Consider the following 25,673-nt stretch of genomic DNA (forward strand, 5'->3'; position numbering starts at 1 on the left):
AAATATCAAGCACATTTCCCTTTACCAAAACTTATTTTTTACCATGAAGAACCCCAATAAAACCCCACCCCCCACTCCTCCCAGTCCCTGTGGGGCAGATGACTTCTAGTTAACACTCTATCTGCTTTGATTAGATTCATTGTTTCAATAAAAGATTCACCACTAGAGTTTACCCCCCTCCCCCCCGAATCAGACATGCTGACAAAGCATTGTGAAGTGATTTGCTTTCTACAGCTGGGTTCAAGAATTATATGTTGGTTTTGGATTTCTGCTATTTTACTTATTGACCCTGGAAGTATTTCTACTGAAAGTCAGATAGTTAAGAAATTGGTTTCTGTGCTCTGGAGTCGTGGCCGTGCTGGAGAGCCGCTATTGGGGGGCAACTGGTGGCCTCGGTAGGGCGTGAAGGGCGGACCGAAACGTCCCCCTTCCCATGAGGTTTTAGTCGCCCCCACACTCCCGGCTCATACCTGCTGTCCACAAGGCTCCCATGTGGCCGCCATCTTTCTTTCCAGAGAGGAGAGGGCGAATGGGGCAACACCCTTTCCCCTCTGGCAGACTTGATGGCCTGGATTAATGCATAGTCCATTCACTTTTCTGCTTATTGGCAACTTTTGACGCATTCTTGGGTTTTGGTTCCCAGAGTGCATTTTTTACAAATCTTGAAGCTGTGCCTTTATCCAGCTTGCCAGCCTTCTTCTTGTCTGTTATCTCCTTGACTCTGTTCATGTATACTCTGATTCTTTCCAATTCCTGATTTACTGGATCTTCCTTAGGATTTATTCCCTGAGTAACCAAATAAACCCAAAACATTGAATTTAATGTGTAAGCAGAAACTAAATCTACTTTTGCTTGTTCAAGTGGGTCCAACTTCTGCAGCAACTCATTTCTAGAAACAGACATCATGGTCTTCAGCATATCATCCACAGCACCAATGGAATTCTCAAACGTTGATAAATACTCATGAATTTCTATTGGATAAGGTAAAGGCCCTCCCGTTGATCATCGATTTGCTCGAGCGGGCCCAGTAACATCTCCATTGGAGACTTTGTTGTTACTGTGTCTGGCATATCGAATACTCTCGGTAGCTTGCCGGGCTCTCCGAGAGGGGCGGAGGAATCGAACTCGGGTCGGCCATGTTGGCCGCTTGTAAGGCGAACGCCCTACCCGCTGTGCTATCGCTCCAGCCCCGATAGTCTTCATTAATTTCTCCACCTTGCCATTGTGATCAACTTCCACTGTGGGATCCCAGAAAGTTGCCCTAGATTGTCATTTTGATGGTGTTAATTCTTCCAATCCATGAAAATGGAATATATTTCCATTTCCTTGTGTTCTCTTCTGTAAAAAATATCTTAGGCACGCGTGGAGGGATAGGAAGATGATGATGTGTGTTGGCAGGCTCTCCTGATGGCTCTCTGTCGCAGCACATGTTTGGTGCTTTCGAGCCACTGTGTATGGACCAGATCGGGATGGCTCCTCCTTTGTACTCTGCTTCTGTGTGTGCCATTGTGCTCTCTTGCCTGTCTATTTCTGACTCTGTCTCTGTAGTTTCTCCTTTGGTCTCTTCCGATCTCTCTCTCTGGAGCCTTTCTGCTTCTTTCTCTGGAGCGCTTCTGCTTCTCTATCTGGAGCCCTTCTCGCTCTGGATTCTGACTCTGCCCCCTTCTTCCATTCTCTGCTTCTTCTTCCCTGGATCCTGACCCTGACTTCTGGAGCCCAACCTCTTCAGATCTTACAGTCTTAGTTTATATAGCAATCACATAGGGTGATGATACAAAGGTGGGTTGAGCATTAACAAATCAACAAAGAGAGGTCAAGCCACTCCTCCAGGAGATTAACTCAAGGATAAAATCTAATCTAAAGAGATTACTTCGTATTACTAGGACACACCGTCAGGGAGGGATCCCATCCAGGGTGTGTCATTTTCTTCTTTCCTCAGCTAGTAGTCCACTTAATTAGCTATAGTAAATTTATTTCTAGTATTTCTAGTAATGTCATTCTGTATGAGCACAGTAAGAGACATATCAAACTTAAAGTTTGGTTCTTCCTGAGGACATCTTACTATATGTTCCAGACCACAGTCTTCAGGCCAGGTTAGTCTTCCTAACCCCAGCAGGGTCCTAGTTTCATCGTTACTTTGCATCATGACAGCATTTGTCTATGATCATGCTCTCAATTTATAGTTGAGTGTTGTGGCGCTTTGGCCTGGCCCATTTCGATGCCAGGGTAGCTCACAGCTTGCCCTGGGTCCATTCAGTCCCTCATTGAGTCGAGAGAGCAGATGACCAGGAGTAAATATTATTGGAGTCAATCAACTCCCAAGTTACAAAGCATAATATTAACTGTCTTCCTGTGTCTATACAGAAAAGACATTGCTTTAAGGTAAACTAAGTTCTCTGCAGCAAGGCTGAAAGGACAAACCCAATGTTATCTTACACTCTTCCATGTTTTAAATGTATTTATTTTGGTGTTTTTTTGGGGGGAGTGTCACACCCAGTAGCTCAGGATTTACTCCTGAAAAACCGCTGAGTGACATCTTTAAAGTATACAGAGTAAAGAATGGTCAACCTCAAATTCTATTTCCAGTGAAAAATTCTTCAGGAATGATAACAAAAGGAAGATGTTGTTAGAGAACTGTGTATATTAAACTTGGTGTCAGAAATGAAAAAGGAACTTTATTTAGGTTGAAAGATAATTATACCAGAAGAAAAGTTATAACTTCAGGAATGAAGAAAGAGCAACAGAAGTGATAAAAACCTGGATGAGTGATTTAGATATTTTTCTCTTAGGTTCAAACGTTCTGACTGCCTAGATAAAAAATTCATTGTGGTAGTTTTTTTCCTTGTATATAAAGGCAATACATATGATATTCATAACAAAAGAATGATGAAGAAACTTACATGCTTGTATGGAACGTATAAGTTTTACTTTAAGTCATGAGAATATCCACTCTAGGCTGTGAAATGTTTTGTATATATTTCATAATCCCCCCAAAACCTGAAACACAATATAAAAATGACGTAGCCCTAAATCAATACTAAAAAACATTCAAATAATAAAAAGAAAAAGGGGAAATGGAGGAATATAAAACAGAATAAACAGAAAAGTGATAAAATGGTAAACTTTAATCCAAAATATGTTAGTAATTATTTGAAATTTAATGAATTAAGTATATCTATGAAATTAAGAGGTGATCCGATTGGATGAAAAGGTTTAAGGGTAAGCAGTATATAGAATTCTTTTTAAAAATATTAAGTATATAAATTATATAAATAGGTTTAAATAAAAGAGTTGAAAAAACATTGGAAACAGTAGTAGAGAAACAGTAATTTTTTTGATAAAGTAAAAACATAGAGTGGTGATATTAAAAACAAATTAGACTGAACTTCATATGAAGTAATGCCACTAGAATCAAAGAGAATTATGGAATGAAAAGTATTCCCAGTGAATTTATATTAAACCTAATTGTATTTGTACCTATGAACAATTCAAAACATATGAAGAAAAAACTTGGTAAAACTAAAAGGAAAAATAGATAAATTCATAAATGTACATGGAAAATGTCAAAGCTTCAATCTTAGCAATAAACAGAACAAACAAAAATCAGCAAGGGACTGAATAACACTATGTGTTACTTTTTTTGTGGTGGTGGGGACAAGTATAATGTCAGAGAGGATTCTCCCATGAAGTCCTTGCACCAGTGGTCCCTCTTAGTTATTCCTGACCATTCAGGCTAGTGGTTCAATCTGAGAGCAAATCCATGTGGTAGTTCCTGGTTGCTGCATGGGTTGGACTGTGCCAGAAATTATCCAGGTCACCACATTACTCAATCCCTTGATCACTTGATATCCCGTTACTGATCTATTTGCTCCAGCGGGTCCCAGTAACATCTCCATTTGTCCCTGTCACGTGCTAGTGTAGCCTAATGGCGTCCGCTCACTCCAGGAACACAAAGAGCCTCAAACTGTTCATTCAGGGTCTTGACAAAGAAGTCTGACCATCTCGTAGGTGGGCGGCCACGCAATCTTTTGACGTCCTGTGGAATCCAGTAGGTAACAGCTCTAGTCCAGTGGTCGTCTCCAAATTGCATTTTGTGTCCAGCCCATCTGATTTTCGATGCCTTGGAAAACGAGACAACATCCCTTATTCTTGATCGTTGATGGAGGTCAGAACTCCGGATTCTTTCTCTCACTTAAGTGAAGCATGATACTCGAAGCATAGCTCTTTCGATTCCTTTTGGGAGACCCGAATAGCGAATAGCGTTCTCATCCTATCTTCGTAGGGTTCAGGTTTCTGAGGCATATACTAATGCAGGAAAAACAGTAGAATCAAAAAGATGTGTCTGGAGCTGGAGGTTCTTCATCCTCTTAGCTATTTCTTCCACACTCTTGAAGGCATTTCAAGCCGCTCTCTTCCTCCTGTGCAACTCAGGTACCAGGTCATTCGTCATGTTGATTTCTCAACCTAGGTACACATAACTATTGCCTTCGGAGATGTTCGTTCCATTGAGAGTGAATGGAACGTCAGGATCGAGACTGTTTCTCATAAACATTGTCTTCGTGAAATTCAGCTGCCGTCCAACCTTTCCACACTCATGGTCGAAGACAGTCAGCATTTGTGCCGCTTGGCTAATGTTTGGTGTTATTAGAATGATGTCATCAGTGAAACGGAGGTGGTGTAGTTGCTGAACATCTATCTTCACTCCCATTCCTTCCCGTTCCAGTCATCGCATGATGTTCTCGAGGGTGTCACTGAAGAGTTTTGATGAAATCACCCTGCCGAACCCCTCTCTTTACATGGATGATCACCACAGTACTCACGGTCATGGTCACGGTCCTCCCGTTGTTCATCGATTTGCTCGAGCGGGTTCCAGTAATGTCTCCATTGGAGACTTTGTTGTTACTGTGTTTGGCATATCGAATACGTCACGGGGAGCTTGCCAGGCTCTGCCGTGCGGGTAAGATACTCTCGGTAGCTTGCCGGGCCCTCCGAGAGGGGCGGAGGAATCGAACTCAGGTCGGCCATGTTGGCAGCGTGCAAGGCAAACGCCCCACCCGCTGTGCTATCACTCCAGCAAACTGGAGTTATATCTGGTTATATTATGAGGACCACGCCAGGAGTTGAACAGGTGCCAGGAGTTAAAAGGTTGGCCAAATGCAAAGTGGCCCTATGCTATACCTTTAACCCTCAGGGCTTACTTCCAATTCAATGCCTGGGGGTTGCTTGTGGTGGTACAGGGCACCATGGTGATACTGGGAACTGAACCCGAGCCTCCTGCATGCAAAGCATGCCCTACAGCTGGTTGAACTATCTCCCTGGCACCTTGACCAACTGCATGAATAAGCTTGAGTTATCCACACTTATAGAATGCTTCATTAAAATAGCATTATAATAATGCTTTTCAAGCATATATGGAAAATTCCCCACTATGCATATACATATATATGTATTCAAAAAACAAACTAACACATTAAAATAATTGAAAATTATGCACAGTGTTTCTATGACCATAAAGGACTCAAACTAGAAACCAGTAGCAGAAACCACCACTCCTCAATCAAATTTCCCCAAACATTTGGAAATTAAGCAACAATTTCTAAATAACTAATGATCAGAAAAAAATCTTTAAAATTATTTCCATAAAGTTGTTCACAATAATTTATTACATTAAACATTTCAACACCAATCCCACCACCATTATTTCAAAATTTCCCACCACCACCCAAACTTCCCCAAAGTCCGATGGTAAATAATTTATTTTGTATTGCTTGTTATGAATATTTTGATCAAGATCGGTTGCCTTCTACCTTACAACCCAGCAAATGTGGTGTGCTACTCTTGGTATATCAGTGGCATAATCAGGGTGCTAAATCTGGAATTAAATTTTTAACTGGATGATGATCTTGGGGTCCAAAGGCATCTTTACAGTGTACTGCTTTCTTCCGAGATTTATCCGTGAGTCTCTAGATCATGGCCATTAATGTGCCCAGAGCAGTTCATGGATATGACTGACAGGGACCCAGAAGCACAAGAAGTTGGGAGAGGGGGCCAATTTCTGACTCCAGGCGAGCCTGGAGATTTCAGTCACAAGTATACCGCATACCTGGACTTTTTCAGCAGGTTCATTCTCATGTGGGGGTGGAGGGTGCTTGGGACAAGTCTGTGAAGTCTGGGCTTGAGTATGGTGGTGATTGGGTTCTGGAGGTTTGTGCTGCCGGGGTTCTTTTGGGGGCAGGCTGAGGAACACACCTGTCCCCCTCCAAGGCTCCCCAGTAAAGCCAGCCTGGCGTGGGGTGAGGGGACATCTATCGAGAAAAATATATTAATAAAAATTAGAAAATATCTTAAACTGAATGAAAATAAAGCACATTAAATATTTGTGGGAGACAGTTAAATCACTACTTAGAGACACTGGTCCTTAATAAGTTGTTTGACAACAGCTGGGGCAGCAATGGGAGTAGCTCTAATTTGCAGTATTTTCTAATTTCTGTGGTCTCAGTACCAATCAAAACTGATCGCAAGGCATTAAAATGACATTACTAAATTCCAAGTTCAGAAGAGATGCAAATAATTGATTCTCATGAATTGCTACAATCTGGATCCAAACCTCTAATGTCTAAAGGGAAATTGTAGCATTAACAGTTTGTGTTAGAAAAGATTAAAGCTTTCAAATAAAAATATAAATGTCACCTCTAGGAAATTAAAAAGCACTAATTAAACCCAAATCAATCAAAAGAAAGAAAACAATGGAAAGAAAAATCCAGTGAACTTGAAAATAGAACAAAATCCCGAGAAAACCAATAAAATGAAAAGTTTGTTATTTGAAATCAATAAGATAAATGCATCACAGTCATGATCAAGAACAAAGAAACAGAAAATTTCCTATATCAGAAAGAAATGAAACTGTCTTGATAAATTTGAATACATTTATAATAATTTTGAATAAATTGAATAAATCCATATTGCACACTCACTTCAAATGTAGGTAGTGAGAGGATGTCTCTTTTTCAGCAATTCTACAACACCAATTGGATATCCCACATTCATTCCAACTCTAACACTACCTATCCAGAGATAGCATCATGGTTTATGATTTTAATCTCAACCAGATTGCTTCCTTACTAGCTTTTCATGCTTCAGTTACCAGTTACAAGTTAACATTGTCACCTGTGCATGTCATCCACTAGCTATGGGTGAGAGGTTCACATAATTCCCTCCACAAAACATTTTATGGAAGGTTGTAACATTTTACTTACTAGACCACTGGTTTATTCTTAAAAAATATAATGTAGGAAGTGCCAGATGGAAGTGAGGTACGTGACAAGGTATGGGGAAATGTGAAGAAACTTCTATACTCTCTCAGAAATATGTCTGTTTCTCTAACCGCCATGAGTTGACCAATTTAGAAACTTTTTGTTGTTGTTGCTGCTATACTCAGTAGTGCTCAGGGTTATTCTTATTCTCTGCTTTTTGCAATGGACTCATTCCCAGTGTGGGTGGTACTCTGAGGATGGTACTGATAAAAGAATCCAGGGTATCAAACATGCAAGACAAGAGTCTACTCTACATCCTCACTCCACCAGGAAGCTCTTTGGAGCCTATCCTTTCCTCTTTTGCATGGTGGATAGTGGTTTTCCAAATAGTGCCCAGGAGACCTGAGATACCGCTCAGAAATTCTCTGCCAACTAGATTCAGATGATTTTGCCAAATATTTAGGGGGAGAAGTAACTCCGATTGTATATAATCTCTTTTGGAAAATTAAAGAGGAGTGAGTTCTTCACAATTGATATTATGAGGTCAGCCTTACCCTATAGGTAAAGACATTCATGATCATGATCATCCTGTTGTTCATCGATTGCCTCAAGCAGGCACCAGTAAAGTTTCCTTCTTCCTAGCCCAGGAGACTCTATAAAACCCAGCTCCCGGAAGAGAACAGTGCAGAGTCTCCTGCCCCCGCGCCTGACTGTCCTCACTGGGACCCTTTGGAGGGGCGCGGGTTGAGTTTCCCTCCCTGCCCCGAGCAGAGCCCCGGAAGCCAAAGACCTCCAGAACCAGCCACAGCCATGCTGAGACCACTCTCCACACGTCCGGACAATCCTCATGCATGAAGGAACCGGCAGAGAAACCCAGGCATGCGGGTCCCGGGGCTGAGATCTCCAAGCCTGCTCGGATCGGGACTGGGCCTTATCCACCCAGATCCCCCATCTTCCAGTAGGTAGGTGTTATGTCCACCAGCTGCCACTGGCGCCAGTTTTTCCCATCAATGGCCAAGACCCAGAGACTATAAAAAGACATTACAAAAAAGAAAAATGGGGGCGAGGGGTAGGAAACTCAGAAAAAATAAAATAAAAAGAGAAAAGAAAGAAAAAAATGTCAATTACATTTTCAAATGCATATGTGGAAGATCTATAATGAAGTATTTTTACTCTTTTTATTCTTTTATTTTTATTTATTATTATGTAGAATGACAATTTAATAAGAACAAGCAGTGAAGAATTTGGCCAAAAAAAATCGGGAGGAAAAAATAAAAAATCCTATAGTCAATCAAGATAATACATCATATCAATAAAAGAAAAGATGAAAATCATATGATCATATAAATAGATAGAGAAAGCATTTAACAAGATCCAGAACCCATTTATGATAAAAACTCTCAACAGAATGGGAGACGAACACCCAAGAATAGTTGAGATAAGTACCAGGAGGTCTGCTCCATGGCGTGGAAGCTGGCAGCACTTGCTGGGGGAAAACGCAGCTCAGATAGAGAAGGGAATACCAAGTAAAGGGTGTTTGGAGGACTCCCTCAGGATGCAAGACGCGTGCTGGAAGTAGACTATAGACTGAACACGATGGTCACTCAATATCTCTATTGCAAACCACAACACCCTAAAAGAGAAAGAGAAAGCAAAAGGGAATGCCCTGCCATAGAGGTGGGGCGAGGTGGGGGGTTGGGGGGGGTGGGAGGGCTACTGGGTTCATTGGTGGTTGAGAATGGCCACTGGTGGAGGGATGGGTACTTGATCATTGTATAACTGAAACCCAAACACAAAAATATGTAAGTATAAAAAACCCTGAATCTAAAAAAAAACATTATTATTAATAGTAGTCTTCCTATAGTACTGTCACACCCAGGAGAAACTTGAGGGAGGAGGGGTCCGTTTATAAGTTAGTCAGTCATAGTTTGATGTGCGTGCTTAAGCTTTTCAATGCTGGAGTAACATGGGAGTGAGCACAGGCACATATTCAGCATCCTGTGTGCTTTATGGATGGTGATCAGCAAATCCATTACCATGTGGTTACAGAGAGCAGTTCTTTAGCTTGTGCTAGATCCTCTGCAAGGAGGGTGAAAACATGTTTGGTTTTATTTAAAGTGGCCATGTAATTGGCCATAACTTCTAATCAGGATTATAAATCAATGGTTGCATACTAGGGGCTAAGGATGTCTAGTGGTTAGAACCACTAGACTATCTAGGGATAGAGTGTTTGGACCAATGACACATTGTAGTTGTTTTTTAAATTTATTTTTATTAAGATACTGTGATTTAAAAAGTTGTTCATAATAGAGTTTTTTTTTAGGCATATAGTGTTCCAACACCAATCCCACCACTAGTGTGACCTTCCTTCCATCAAAGTTCCCAGATTCCTTCCCACCCACTCTTTCAAGCATGCCTCTTTGACAGGCACATGACAAATTCATATTACTTGCTCCAACAAAATTTAAAGGAATGAATGGGAAATAGAATTCATTTTGCTTAACATGATGACAGTTATCAGTTCTTTGGGCTTTTTTGCAGGGGAGGGGCATACCCAATAGTGCTTTGAGCTTTCTCAATGTTCTGAGCTCAGATATCACTCCTGGAGATGCCAGGGATTGATCTGAGGTAGACTGCTTGTAAGGTTGACTGCTTGCACCTTACGCCCTGCACTATCTCTCTGACCCTTGCAGTTCAGTTTTTAAAAAGCAATTATTTTTATTTACTTATTTGTGGTGGTGGTGGTGGTGGTGGTGGTGTTGAGATTTTGGGCATACCCGGTAGTGATCAGGGCTTACTTCCGGCTCTGTGATCAGAAATAACTCCTGGTGGTGTTTGACCTGGGGTTGGTAGTACGTGAGGCGAGTGCCTTGCTTTCTGCACTGTCTCTCCAGTCCTTCCACAAAGTCTTTTTTGCGGGGTGGGGTGGGGAGCATCTGGTAGTGTTTTAGGATTACTCCTGGCTCTGTGTTCATTTCTGGCAGTTCTTGGGGAATGATATGTGGTGGCAGGGATCATACCTGGTTTTGCTGCATGCAAAGCAAACAACCTTGCTGTTGTATTACTTCTCTGGACCCATCTTCAAGTTTAATCAATGCAAATTAACTAGAAAAATAGAAGTATTTTTTGGGGAAGTCATAATCAGATATTAGAACAATTTACAATTCATTCCACTTCAAAAACTTTAAAAATTATTAATCATCTACAAAAGGATGTGATGGAAATGTATTTTTCTTTTCACATTTACCCAAATTCTATCAAATAAATATAGAAAAGATAACATTTTCAGATCAGTTTTAATTATTTTACATAAGCAAGAACAGAGAGAACCATATAAATTATTTAAATTTGTTTTTCAAAAACTCAAAAGAATACAGTAACACTTAACAAACCAATCAGAAGAAGGAAGGTTCTCACAGGGAGACGCTGTCACGTTTTCCAAACTGTAGGCCTCAATAATTCTGTTTGCTTTCCTTAACTGTAGTTAAGGAAAGAGTTCCTCTGAGTTTTGGGGGAACTCTCCTTTGGTCAGAAATATTATTCCAATTCGCATTGATACATATGTATTTTTTCTTCCATAAGGAGTGAAAAATGATTATAGATTGCTTTAGGAATTATTACATATTTTTTTAATTAATTAACTTTTTAATTTTTTTCCTCTTGAAACTTTGATTTTTCAATAAATTGTGTCTTAGATATTTAAAAGGCTAAAAACTCCTCCCATGCAGATTATAATTAGTATTTAATTATCGGTTTAGTCAATCACATGTTTCAAAAATAATATAAAACTTTCAAGACCTCAGATAAAAAGTAGCTTGACCTTACAGAGTTTCTTTTTACAATTACAACTATGTTTATGATTATAAGAAATGTTTGGGATTACACCAGATTCTATTTAAAGCTAATGAGTTTTAGTCATCTATCTTCACTCCCATTCCTTCCCATTCCAGTCATCGCATGATGTTCTCGAGGGTGGCACTGAAGAGTTTCGGTGCCACCCTCGAGAACATCATGCGACGACTGGAATGGGAAGGAATGGGAGTGAAGATAGATGGTCGGCAACTACACCACCTCTGCTTTGCTGATGACATTGTTTTAATAACACCAAACATCAGCCAAGCGGCACAAATGCTGGCCGACTTTGACCGTGAGTGTGGAAAGGTAGGACTACAGCTGAATCTTACGAAGACAATGTTTATGAGAAACAGCCTCGTTCCTGACGCCCCATTCGCTCTCAATGGAACGACCATTTCCGAATGCAACAGCTATGTGTACCTAGGTCGAGAGGTCAACATGACAAATGACCTGGCACCCGAGCTGCGCAGGAGGAAGAGAGCGGCTTGGAACGCCTTCAAGAACGTCGAAGAAATAGCTAAGAGGACGAAGAACCTCCGGCTCTGGGCACATCTCTTTGATTCCACTGTTCTTCCTGCATTAACATATGCCTCAGAGACCTGGGCCCTACGCAAACAGGATGAGAACGCTATTCAGGTCTCCCAAAGAAGAATAGAAAGAGCTATGCTTGGAATATCACGTTTCACTCAAATGAGAGAAAGAATCCGGAGTTCTGACATCTGTCGACGATCAAGAATCAGGGACGCTGTCTCATTTGCCAAGGTGTCAAAAATCAGATGGGCTGGTCACATAAAGACGACCGCTGGACTAGAGCTGTTACTGACTGGATTCCACGGGATGTCAAAAGACCGCGTGGCCGCCCACCTTCCAGATGGTCAGACTTCTTCGTCAAGATCATGAATGATCGGTTTGAGGCCCTTCATGTTCCCGGAGCGAACAGATGCCATTGGGCTACACTAGCACGCGACAGGGACAAATGGAGACGTTACTGGCGCCCGCTCGAGCAAATCGACAACTAACGGGAAGTTAAGTGATTAAGTGAAGTGAGTTTCAGTCATACAATATTCCCTCACCCATCTCTCCACCAGTGTACATTTCCCATCACCAGTTTCCCCAGTATCTATCCCCTTCTGCCGCCAGCCTGCTGTCTCTATGCTCTATTGCAGGCACTTTCCTTCCTTCCTTCCCTCTCTCTCTCCTTCTCTCCCTCTCTCTCTCCTCCACCCTCTCTCCTTTTGGGCATTATGGTTTGCAATGCAGGTACTGAGAGGTTATCATGTTCCTTCCTTTACCTATTTTCAGCATGCAGTTCTTATCCAGAGTGATCATTTCCAACTATCTTTGTCACAGTGGTCCCTTCTCTATCTCAACTGCTTTCTTCCCAGCATTTGAGGCAGGCTGTCAACAATGGACCAATCCTCCTGGCCCTGTTTCTACTGTCCTTGGGTATTTTCATATTATTATCATAAGCTCTAGACTCTCTTGAAGGGTTTCCTTTTCCAAGGGTATCAACCCTCTCTGGGTATTGTCTCAGTTTTTGCATCTGGGTGGCACCTCATATCTCCCTCTCCAAAGAGTTCAGTAGTTGCCTCTTAAAGGGCTTCATACCTTTGGCCTGGTTGAAAGAGGAAAAGACTTAGTTTTCCCTTGCTAATTGCTTCTAGTGGTTCCACACATGGCAGTGCTCATTTTAGCTCTCTTGATCCTGCATTTTAAACATTCCTGCAAATTTCTGAGCACTTTTTGTTTTTTTGTTGTTTTGGGCTGAAAGAGGAAGCCCCAGTTTCCCCTTGCCAGTTGCTGTGAGCAGTCACATTTTTGACTGCTTTCATCCCACATTTTATTACTCAATATTTTAATTCTTGAAAATATTGACGAACCTCGGAGAGCCCGGCAAGCTACCGAGAGTATTCGATATGCCAGACACAGTAACAACAAAGTCTCCAATGGAGACGTTACTGGGCCCGCTTGAGCAAATTGAGCAAATTGACGAACCTGGGAACCATGGACCAACAGAGAGACCTGTTGTCATTGCTCCCGCATCAGAGCTACACTTGATTGTGCTCAGGAGTTACTCCTGGCTATGAGTCACTCCTGGAGGTGCCCGTGGACCCCTGAGCTCTTTCTGAGAGTGGGAAGTCTACAATTTTCCTAAGACCACAAGTTCTTCTCTATATTTTGTGCTCACAGGAGACAAAGAGATAATGAGGCAATACATGAGCACATACAACCTTGAAAATGTCCTGCATAAACAGACATTCCTCACCAATCTAAGTGGGAATGAAAGATCTTAATCTTATTTTAGCAACAGTTACGGATCCTAAATTAATAAGACCTCTGGAAAATTAACTGAAATCCTCTGATACCTTGACAAGTAACACAAAGATACAGTTTTTCTATAAAAACCTTACAAAATGAGCCACACTTAACTTGGTTCTATACTAACTTCCTTCCCAGCTGGGGAGTTTCTTTCTTACTTTTTCAGTAAACTTTTCTGTTTCAAACAGAGTCTGAGCATCTTTATGGGATGTTAACCTGGGAACTGAGGAAAAACACCAAAATGGCTGTAACTGCTCCTACATCATGGTGACTGCAGTTCTCTGAAAAAGCTCATTATCTGCCTGCAACCGTTTGAAGATTAAATATGCTTATCAGCTTTTTGTTTCTGGGAAAATTGCACACACTTCCACCAATTCAGCTGTGGTGTGTGGCAAGGGTGTGAGACTCCTCCTCATCATAACAATAGCAACAAAGGTAACAGAGTATAGATGTAAATAATATTAAATCAATCAGTAAACTTAATAGAGTAGATGAATATAGTACAGAAAAAATCAGTAAGTTTGACGAGTCTCCATTATTGTTCTCTTTCTACAATTTATATTTGTTACTTACTTCACTCTCTCTCTGGCAAGCTACCGAGTTTCCAGCCTGCACGGTGGAGCCTGGCAAGGTGGAGTATTCGATGTGGCAAACAGTAACAAGTCTCACATGGAGACGCTCCAGCAAATCAATGAGCAATGCAGGGGGAGGAGTGGGGGGACAGTTCCACAGTGCTACTTTCTTCACTTCCTCCGTTTTTCCTTTATGATTTCCCTTAAGTAATTCTTGGAGGGCCAGTTTAGTAGCTCTAAATCTTTTAGCTGTTGCCTAGAAAGATCTTTATTCTTCCTTCAAATCTGAGTAATGACTGGACAGGGTTGAGGATTCCTTTTTCCTTTCTTGCTCTTGTTGTGGGGTTTACACCTGGTGGTGCTCTGCAAGTCATGCCCAGAAATCAAAGCCAGTGCTTTGCACATGCAAGGCATTTGCTTGAGCTACATCTCTGACTTTCTGGGTAAAGTATTCTGGGTCAAAGGTGATTTCCATTCAGCACTTCATATACATTATGCCACTCCCTTCTAGAGTCCTGCACCCACCACCCCCAGATTTGTATGTGTAGATGTCTTTTTTTATTTTCTCTTTGGTTTTAGCCATACTCAGCTGTGCTTAAGGCTTCCTTCTGGCTCTGTGTTCAGGGATTAGACCACCTGGGTCTTCTTGGAGAACCATGTGTGGTGCTGGGGATCAAGCTGTGATCAGTTACATGCAAATCAAGCACCTTAATTTTTTTTTCTTTTTGAGTCACACCTGGCAATGCACAGGGGTTACTCCTGGCTCATGCACTCAGAAATTACTCCTGGCAGTGCTCGGAGGACCATATGGGATGCTGGGAATCAAACTTGGGTCGGCCACGTGCAATGCAAATGCCCTACCTGCTGTGCTATCACTCCAACTCCAACCCCAAACACCTTAATTTTTATACTATATATCTGGAGCAATAGCACAGCAGGTAGGGCATTTGCCTTGCATGCGGCCAACCAGGCCAGCCTGAGTTCTATTTCTCTGCCCCTCTCAGAGAACCCGGCAAGTTACCAAGAGTATCTCGCCCACACGGCAAAGCCTGGCAAACCACCAGTGATGTATTCGATATGCCAAACACAGTAATAACAAGTCTCACAATGTTACTGGACCCGGTTGAGTGAATCAATGAACAATGGGAGGACAGTGACAGTGACAGTGATTTATCTGACTTTAAATCATTATTTAGAAATTACTCTTGGAGTGATAGCACAGCGGTAGGGCGTTCGCCTTACAAGCGGCCAACATGGCCCACCCGAGTTCGATTCCTCCGCCCCTCTCGGAGAGCCCGGCAAGCTACCGAGAGTATCTCGCCCGCACGGCAGAGCCTGGCAAGCCACCCGTGACGTATTCGATATGCCAGACACAGTAACAACAAAGTCTCCAGTGGAGACGTTACTGGGCCCGCTTGAGCAAATCGACGATCAACGGGAGAGCCTTTACCTTTAAGAATAATTTTATTGATTTACACCTTTTTCTTTCCTTTTTTGGTGGTGTTGTGATGATTTTCTTGGTTGCATGAATGCATGCTTTGTTGTCGTGTTCATAGGAGGCCACATATTAGATTGTTGCAGTCACACACTCAGCTGTAGTGCTCACCAGGGATTGTGCGCCTTTGCTCAAACACATAATCACTAGGGGCTACATTCCTAACCACAGTAAACTTTTCAGTTGTGGTGCTTACCAAGGGTCATACCCTTTTGATTGAGGTGCTCTTTTACGCGTGGTTCAGAATGATCTGCAATCATGTGTGATGCCAGAAATCTTAGACAGCAGATCTGGCAGGAACAAATAGCAAAGATGCCAGGATTGAGCTTGACACATGTGGTCACATGAGGGATTGAACTGGAGGACTAATGCTATATGACAGATATTTTTTCTTAGCCTCTGAAACATCTCCTGGCTCCTTGACTTGTCAGGTTAATATTGTCTTGGAACTCTGAGCTTCTTAAATCTGAGAGCTTGACTCCTTTATTGGCTTGGGAGTTCTGGGGCCTGGAGAGAGAATACAGGTGTTATGGCACAACTCTTGCATGCAGTCAACCTTGGTTGGATCCTCTTGTGGTGAAGCTCTGGAATTTTTCCAGCACCACAGAGGGAGCCTGGGTAACCCCCTGGCATTACAGGTCCTGAGAAGCATCATATTCTCTGGTTCTTCATTGAACTCCAGGACCTTGAAAGAGGCCTCCTGGGTCTCCTGAGTATAAATTGGGAAGAACCCCTGCTCCACCAAACACTCCCCACTAAAGAGAATTCTGCATCTTTCTCTTTTGAAATCTGTTTGCTGTGAGTGTTGTTCCTCTTGAGCTTTTTCATATAGCTCATATGTTATATTTATGATTTTTGCTTCTTTTTTGGAAAGGTTTCCACAGCTGCTGGCTCACTCATTTGATATATTTTTGAATTTTATAAAGATGTTCACAGTGATTTATTACATCCAATATTCCAACACCAGTCCCACCACCATTACACCTTCCCACCACTATTATTTCTAATTTTCCCAACCACTACCCAAGTGTCCCCGAAATAATTATTTTATACTGCTTGTTATGAATAGTTTGCTAAAAATGATAAAAAAATACTTCTTTAGAAAAAAGTGTGTGAAGATTGTTGTATCTGGAGTCATTTAAGCCTTGGGTTAAGAAATGACTAACATGCTGCTACAGGTTAAGCTTGTGTGTTAATCTTTTCTTAATCAAGATTAGTTGCTTTCCACTTTACACCCTACCCAATGTGGGGTGCTACTCCTGGTATATCAGTGGTTTAGTGTTTGAGAAGTCATACATGCAGCTGCTCACTAAAGGAATTCTTAAATTTTGAATGGGGATGATACATCTGGAGTTAATTTTTTAACTGGATAAAGACTTTGGGGTCCAGAAGCATCTCTGCAGCTTGTTCATCTCTTTTAAGATTTACTTATGAGTCTCTGGATCTTGGTCGGTTATTGAGCTTATATAGCGCCAGATACAGTTCATGGGCATGACTGTCAGGCTCCCAGAAGAACAAGGAGATGGAGGGAGGCAGCCAATCCCTGACTCTGTGAGAACCTGGTCACTCATTTGATTTTTTTGGTCTCCTCTATTCTATTGGTATTGCATTTTGAAAAAGGAAAATGTTGTTTAATTTAATGTTTGTTTGTTTTATAGTGTTCAGTGGCTACTTCCAACTCTGTGCTTGGGGGTTGTTCCTGGTGGTGTTTGGGGGATCATGTGGTGCCAGTGATTGAAACCAGGCCTCCTGGATGCAAAGCATGAGCTCAGTCTGTTGTGCATTCTCTTTGGCCCAAATTATTATATTTTCTAGTTATGCTACTTTATTCTTTAGCCCTATTATTTCTGTTTAGACTTTCCTCAACTTTCATTAATACTTATGACTTTATTGAATTTCTTGTCTCTTGATTTCTTTTTAGTCAGAATCACTAGGACTATGACTTTGAGGCCTACTTCAGGTGTGTATAGCACTGTTGTATTTAGAGTTCTTTCCAGGCTTCTGTCTTGAGCCATCAGGTGGGTGAGTTCTTCTACTTCAGCATTATGGCTGAGGATCCACAGGGACCTGAAAAGGGCTAAGGACCTGTGTTCCAGTGGACCTGGGCAGAGACCAGGGATCTGATAAAATGAATGCTCAAGTGCACTAGCTTACCAGGTTTGAGAACACCTGGACAGTGACAAGAAGTTTAATATCACCAGAGTCCAGAAACCCCTAGGAACTGGATGGTGACTGGGAACCTGTGTTTAGGCATTATTCTAAAGGAGACTGGAGCCTCGGAACTAGCTGGTGACAGAACATGGATTTTGGGCACTGCCAGGGATTTAAACAGTGGCTATCAGTGGGCTGGCAAGGAGCATAGCAGGCACTGGGGACCCTGTTAACTGGCTATGATTTTGTATATCTGCAGGGGATTTCTGAATGTAGGGATGCAGCTGTAGTCAGATAGACAGGCTGGGACTGAATCTGTTTGCTAGGTGAAAACATTCCTAATAATCAGCAAAGTATTTTTAAAAAATTTTTTATTAGTGAATCACCGTGAGGTACAGTTACAGACTTACAAACTTTCATGCTTGCATTTCAGTCATACAATAGTCGAGTACCCTTCCCTCCACCAGTGTCCATTTTCCACCACTAATGGTCCCAACATCCCTCCCACCTCCCCAACCCTGTCCCCTCCACCCCACCCTGCCTCTATGGCAGAGCATTCCGTTTTGCTCTCTCTCTCCTTTTGGGTGTTGTGGTTTGCAGTAGAGGTATTAAGTGGCCATCATGTTCCGTCTATAGTCTACTTTCAGCCTGCATCTCTTATCCCGAGTGGGCCCTCCTAGTACCCTTTACTTGTTGGTCCCTTCTCTATCTGAACTGCCTTTTCCCCCAGCACGCGAGGCCGGCTTCTAAGCTGTGGAGTGATCTTCCTGGTACTTATCTCTATCAGCAAAGTATTTTTAAATTAATTAACAGTATATAAAATATAATAATTATATCCAAGTGAAATTCATTTTGGGAATCCAAGTCTGGTTATACACTTGAAAAATAAATAAGATGCCTCATCTCGGAAAGCCCAGCAAGCTACCGAGAGTATCTAGCCCGCACGGCAAAGCCTGGCAAGATACCCATGACATATTCGATATGCCAAACACAGTAACAATTGTCACAATGGAGACGTTACTGGGCCCGCTCAAGCAAATCGATGAACAACAGGAGGACAGTGACAGTGATCATCTTAGCTAAGTAAAGAAGAAAACTTAAGTGTAATATCACTCTTAATGGAGCAATACTGAATGTTTTCCCCTGAAATCAGGCACAGGGAAGTTGTTCATTCTCACTCAGTATCATAGGGGAAGTCATTTCCAATAAAATCATGCAAGAAAAACAATTAAAAAGCATTCAGTTTAGAAGGGAAGAAACAAATCCCTCTTCACTTACATTTGATATGGTTGTCTCGTGTGAGTTCAAGAGTGAGTGCATGATGTGTTTGATGGCCGAGAACCACCTCCCCAGACCTCCCCAGTAGGGAGCAAAGAGACAGGGGACCAAAATAGATATTTAAAAATGGCCCGTTTAATGCAGAGCTGTTAGCATACTTATAGAACATCTGAGGGGGCTCGAGGTATAGGACTGCACATAGGTGTAATTGGTCATTTACAGAGGTAAAGCATTTCAATGGAGACAATTCTCTTGGAGGAGAGAATTGTCTCCTCAAGGAGACAACTTTTAAGACTGTAGGGTACAAACTCAAGGAGACACTGTCTCCCAGGGACATTATATATTGCATTTCTATATTGCATTTCTCTTTCCCTTTAGGTGCATATATTAGACAATTAAGTTTAATTCTTATTAATATTGGCAGTTATTTGAAAAAACACAGTAAGAGACATAGGTTCCAAAACTTAGTTCTCTGGGCTTCAAGGGCAAGCAAAGCTTTTACTGTAAATCCCAGACTAAGTCCTCAGGCCAGTCCAGTTTGTCCTCCCCCACGGGGGTCCTGCCATAAAGGCTTAAGTCATAAAGGCTTACATCAAGACTGTGCTTTTATGCTTTTTAGACTGTCCTGTTTCAATGCTGGTGTAGCTTTGCTGCTTGCCCTGGGTCCATCCAAGGCCCATGGTGAGACCACCCTTTGTGGGGTGTTAGGAACTATGGCAACCAAAGCCTGATGATGGATGCCCAGGAGTAGATATTTTCAGAGTCAAACAACTCCCAAATATTAGGAGCACAGCATTAACATCTCTTCTGTGTTTAAGCAAAGAACATTGCTCTATAGTGAAACATGAAAAAGCTGTAGGGGAAGTAGAAAAGCAAGTAATTCACTACAAACACAAAGTCCGTAATCACAAGACATTTTGACTTATAAGTATCTACGACTGACTTGGGGTTAAAGATAAACTCAGGTGATTAGGAGTACTTGCAATGTAAGTTTCTCTGGAAGGGAGAAAAAGGGATGCTTCACTTCACTTAAAGCACTTAAGGTTAATATCCAACAGTAACATAGAAAATCAAAAGAATCTTACAAAAATTTCTTAGAAGTAATTGAAACTTTTAAGACTGTAGGGTACAAAAATATTTATAAACTACAATATTTAATATTGGGGCTGGAGTGATAGTACTGTGGGTAGGGTATTTGCTGACCAGGTTTGATAACTGATACCCCATATGGTCGCTTGAGCCTGCCAGGAATAATTCCTGAGTGCAGATCCAGGAGTAGCACAAGCATGACTGAATGCAGCCCAAATCAAACAAAATAACTGTAATACGTAATATACAAAATAACATATGAAAATAAATTACTTTTCCATGCAGTATCAATATTTTTTTTCTTTTTTTGTAGGAGTACTGCTATTTATTCAGCCACTGAATAGCTGATTGAATTGTGCATGAACTCCACCTTACTTTTTTTTTCTTTTTCCATTTTTTATAATTTTATTTATTGAATCACCGTGAGAGCAGTTACAAAGCTTTCGGGTCTAAGTCTCGGTCATACAATGAAACACCCGTACCTTCACCAGTGCCCATTCTCCACCATCGAAAACCCCAGTATACCCCATCCCACACCCTCCCCCTGCCTGTGGGGCAGATGATTTCCACATTACTCTCTCTCTACTTTGATCACATTCACTATTTCGACACCAGACCCACCATTATTTGAGATTTTACCCCAACACTCAGATCTGCTGAAAAGGCAACAATAGACAATTTGTGTTCTATTGCTGGTTATGAATAACATATGATGTCGTGTGGCTGCAGTAGGGCCATGTGGTTTTGAAGTTCTGAAATTTTAACACTTAAATCTGGAGGGATTTCTGCCAAAAGCCACTGGGTTTAGAGATCTGCTCCTGAGTCTCTGGGATCATGGCTGTCGAGCAGCTTGATGAGGAGCCAGAGAGGCTGTTCGTGGGCGATGACTTGGGGTTTCGTTGGGGTGGGGAGGACAGGCCCGGCTCCACCTCTCCCCCCATCCCGTGAGACCCAACAAGTTTCGTCACTGCGGGCCCAAGCCTGACTGTCCAATGGCCTCTGGATGATGACAGCCACCAAGTCGCCAAGAGGGAGCAGGCGGAGGGACAACACCCTTTCCTCCCTGGGGTGGCCCAGCGACAGTAACGTACTGTGGAGTCCGGATGCATTTCTGCCAAAGGCCACTGGGTTTTGAGATTTGTTTCTGAGTCTCTGGGATCATGGCCGTTAAGCAGCTTGATCAGGAGCCAGAGAGGCCATTCGAGGGCGATGACTTGGGGTCTCGTTGGGGTGGGGAGGACAAGCCCGGCTCCACCCTCATCCCGTGAGGCCCTGTGTATCTCGTCACTGGGGGCCCAAATGTGACTATCTAGTGGCCTCAGACGGATGGCGGCCACTGGGCCACCAGGGGGAATAGGCCAAGGCACGAAACCTATTCCCATCTGGGTTGGCCCAGCACTGGTAGCCTACTGCAGAGACCAGACGCATTTCTACCTAAAGCCACTGGGTTCTGAGATTCGTTTCTGAGTCTCTGGGATCATATCCATTAAGCAGTTCAATCAGGAACCAAAGAGGCCTTGCCTCCAATTATATAGCTGAGCCGGAGGTGGTTTGTGGGTGTGTTTCCCACATACCTAACTTTTGGCCGTTTACTTTCTTGGTAAACTTTGCCCCAAGTTTTTGGGGTCTGGCCAAAGGCACAGCAGCAATTTTGGAGTATCTGGAAGTCTGATGGCGCCATGAGGCTGCTGATGCACTCGCCTCACAGGTACAGATTGACCTGCTGGCAGCACCATACCCCCAGCAGTATCAATAAATTTTTAAAAAAGATGAAATAATTGAAACTTCAAGAAAAAGAAATTATTAAGTATACATTGAATAAAATATGTACATGATTCATATGATAGAAAATATGGAATACAAATAAAGAAATCAGACTAAACAAATGGGGAGATATAACTTATTTACGGGTCAGAGGATCAATATTATTGTGTTGATTTTCAAGTAACTGTATAGAACTATTTGTTTTATCTGTTTGTTTTGTTTCTTTCCTTCATTTTTCTTTTTTATGCTTCCGCAGTGTTGCTCAAAAGAGTTTTCAGGCCTCTGGAGATGGTTCAAATGGTTCAAAAGGAGTTGGAGGATGGTATGCTACAAAGGCCCTGTGGTACTGGGGATTGCCCTGGCCAACTCAGAAGAGCCGGGGGATCTCCAGAGAATACCTGGTAGTGCTCAGAATTCTCTGGAGTTGCCCATGCCAAAGCCCCGAGGATTATGTGCCCTGGGGATAGAACCGGGGTCAGCTGTGTGCAAGGGTCACCTTAACCCCTGCACTATCACTTGGACCCTTTTTAAAAAAAAATGTATAGAGGTCGTATTCACTGGTGCTTAGAGGCATTTTAGTATTGGTTAAAACAACTCCAGTACAGTGATGTACTCCACAATCTGTGGTGTCTTACCACCTCTATTTATAGATTTAGTACATTTCTTTATTTTTTTAAATTAAGCTTCTTTATTAATTTTTTTGAAAAATTGAAGCACTGTAATTTATTTTTTAATTTGTTTATAAATTTGTTCACAATACTTGATTACATTTGATATTCAAACACCAAATCTCACCACCATTACACCTTGATGCTACCAAATTTTGAATGTTTCCATCCCGAACCCCAAACTCTTGCCCCAAAGAAGAACCAAAATAATTTATTTTGTATTGCTAGTTATGAATAATTTGCTAAAAATGATCCAAAAAAGGTTTCTTAGAGGAAAGTGACTGAAGATTGTATTTCACCCAGGAGTCACTAAGCCCTTCTGTAAAAGATTAGTCACTGTCACTGTCCTCCCATTGTTCATTGGTTTGCTTGAGCAGGCCCAGTAACATCTCCATTGTGAGACTTGTTACTTTGTTTGGCATATCGAATACGACACGGGTAGCTTGCCAGGCTTTGCCGTGTGGGCGAGATACTCTCGGTAGCTTGCTGGGCTCTCCAAGAGGGGCTGGAGCGATAGCACAGCGGGTAGGGCGTTCGCCTTACAAGCGGCCAACATGGCCGACCCGAGTTCGATTCCTCCGCCCCTCTCGGAGAGCCCGGCAAGCTACCGAGAGTATTTGATATGCCAGACACAGTAACAACAAAGTCTCCAATGGAGACGTTACTGGGCCCGCTCGAGCAAATCCAAGAGGGGCAGAGGAATCAAACTCGTGTTGGCTGTGTTGGCTGCGTGCAAGGCAAACGCCCTACCCGCTGTGCTATTGCTCCAGCCCCAAATGATTAGTAACATGTTGTTAAAGGTTGAGTCTTGTGTGCTTAGATTATATATATATATATATATATATATATATACATATATATGTGTATATATACATATACACGGGCTGGAGCGATAGCACAGCAGGTAGGGTGATTGCCTTGCACACAGCCAACATGGCCGACCCGAGTTCAATTCCTCTGTCCCTCTCGGAGAGCCTGGCAAGCTACCGAGAGTATCTCGCCCACACAGTAAAGCCTGGCAAGCTACCCGTGACATACTCAATATGCCAAACACAGTAACAACAAGTCTCACGATGGAGACGTTACTGGGTCCGCTCGAGCAAGTCAATGAACAATGGGAGGACCATGATATATATACATATATATAAATATATTTTCCCCTAAGATTGGTTGCCTTCTATTTTAAACCCTATCAAATGTGTTGTGCTACTCTTGATATATCAGTGATGTAAAGTATGAGATTCTTTACACATTCATGTGGTAGCGAATGCCACAGGGTACAGGAATAGATTCACTCATGGGTGAGGCTTGTCCAAGTGTGTGGAGAGTGGCCGTGGGAATGGCGGCAGTTGAATTCTGGGGGTTTTTGGCAGTACTGTGATTTATAATGCTGTTCATAATGATAGGGTATCATGAGTCCAATGTTTCAATGTCACACTCTCCACCACAGTGTCTGCTTACCTATACTATTGTCTTAGGGGCCCCCTCAAGCGACTTCCACTGCCCTTGTTAATTTTGTTAACAAAACAAAAACAGCAGCAAGTTTTGCTAATACTTTTTCTTTAAATTTTTTATTATATAACTGTAATTTTCCAATTTGTTCATTTACCAGTTGTTTCAGGCATTAATTTTTACATCAATCCTACCACCAATCCCACAACCAGTGTGCTCTTCCCTCCACCAATATCCCCAGTTTCTCACCCACCACTCCAGCATGCCCCTTTGCAGGCACAAATAAATTTACTTCATTTTGGTTTTTGTTAAAGCACCAAGGCAAATGGAACTATCGAAACTTAGATCAACAAGAACTGGTTTGCGATAATAGCTATATCTCACAATGATGTTAACTAAAGTCATTCTCTGAGGATTGACTACTATGCTGGTTAGTGCTAGTTGAGCCTTCTGTGTTATTGCTTAGGCTCATAAAGCTTTTGGTTTTCTATGCAACTTTCCAATTAGGTTTGCTGTGATCCTAGTGGGCTGACAGTACTACGAAAGTTCGAGGTATCGTGACGTTGGGTTTGTGGTAAAGTGGTCCAGGAATTATACATTTGGACCAATTTGGTGACTTGGCAGTTTGGTGAGGTTCAGTTGTGGTGCTGGACCATTTCTTTTTCGGAGGGTTTTGGGTGCGGGAGGGTGTTGGGTGTGGCTTCAGACTGCAGACTGCTGTCCGTTCAGACTGAAAGAGAAATCTGCCTGCCCCCACATTCCACGAAGGCCTCAGAGTTCTCAACCCAAACCAGTCTACTTGGGAAAATTTGGGGGTATCCTGTTCTTTTGGAGAAGTGAGCTGGGCTGTTTCTTTGTTGGAAGGTGGCAGGTGTAGCTGCGGGCTACTGGGTTTTTCCAGTGGTTTGTGTATGTATGTGTGTATGTGTGTGTGTGTGTGGGGGGGGGTGGATTCAGCCTGATCCCATTCTGAAAACACTTGAGTTTTCAGCCTGTAGGCTGGTCCCACTTGGGAAGATTAAGCTGCTCATCATTCTTTTTTGAGATTAGATGTGCAACTGGGCCATTTCCAAGTCTTGGGTGTGGCTGTGGGCTGCTGTGTCGTCAGGTAGAAAAGGGAATCTGCCTGCCCCCATTCTGAAAGGACCCCAGAGTTCTCAGTCTGGACCAGTCTACCTGGTGTGATTTGGTGGTATCATGTTCTTTTGGAGATATGAGCTGGTGTTAGTGATTTTTATCAATATCAACAGACTCTTTCTAAAACTTATAGAAAAAGCAAAATAAATACTTGCAACAGTTCTGGAGATAATGATGATTTTTTTTGGTTGATTGATTTTGGGGTTAAACCCAGAGGTACTCAGGGCTTACTCCTGGCTTTGTGCTCAGGGATCACTCCTGGCAGAGCTCAAGAGACCATATGAGGTGCCGGGATCAGACTGAGGTTGGCACTTGCAAAGCGCTCTACTTGCTCTGCTTGCTGTGCTCTACTTGCAAATGCTCTCAAGCCCCTAAACCCAAATTTAAGGGTCACTCCATAATTTGAAGATTTACTACCAATCTACAGAATTGAATCAGTGTGGTATTAGTTAATGATAAATCTATATATCATAAAAGATATATAAAGGGCTGGAGCGATAGCACAGCAGGTAGGGCGTTCGCCTTACAAGCGGCCAACATGGCCGACCCAAGTTCGATTCCTCCGCCCCTCTCGGAGAGCCCGGCAAGCTACCGAGAGTATTCAATATGCCAGACACAGTAACAACAAAGTCTCCAATGG

The 25,673-nt window shown here is 42.3% G+C and overlaps 1 protein-coding gene across 1 annotated transcript in view; it reads right to left on the reverse strand.

The window, feature by feature from the left end:
- The window catches only part of LOC130024149 (nuclear nucleic acid-binding protein C1D-like), a 38,435-nt gene that overhangs the window by 457 nt on the left and 12,305 nt on the right, over positions 1–25,673 (reverse strand). The window contains exon 2 of the mRNA XM_056114794.1: positions 594–992. Coding sequence (XP_055970769.1) covers positions 594–992 — 399 coding nt within the window. The remainder of the gene's footprint in view (positions 1–593; positions 993–25,673) is intronic.

Source organism: Sorex fumeus, unplaced genomic scaffold, assembly GCF_029834395.1.
Source record: "Sorex fumeus unplaced genomic scaffold, SorFum_2.1 ptg000028l, whole genome shotgun sequence".
NCBI classification, from domain to species: domain Eukaryota; kingdom Metazoa; phylum Chordata; class Mammalia; order Eulipotyphla; family Soricidae; genus Sorex; species Sorex fumeus.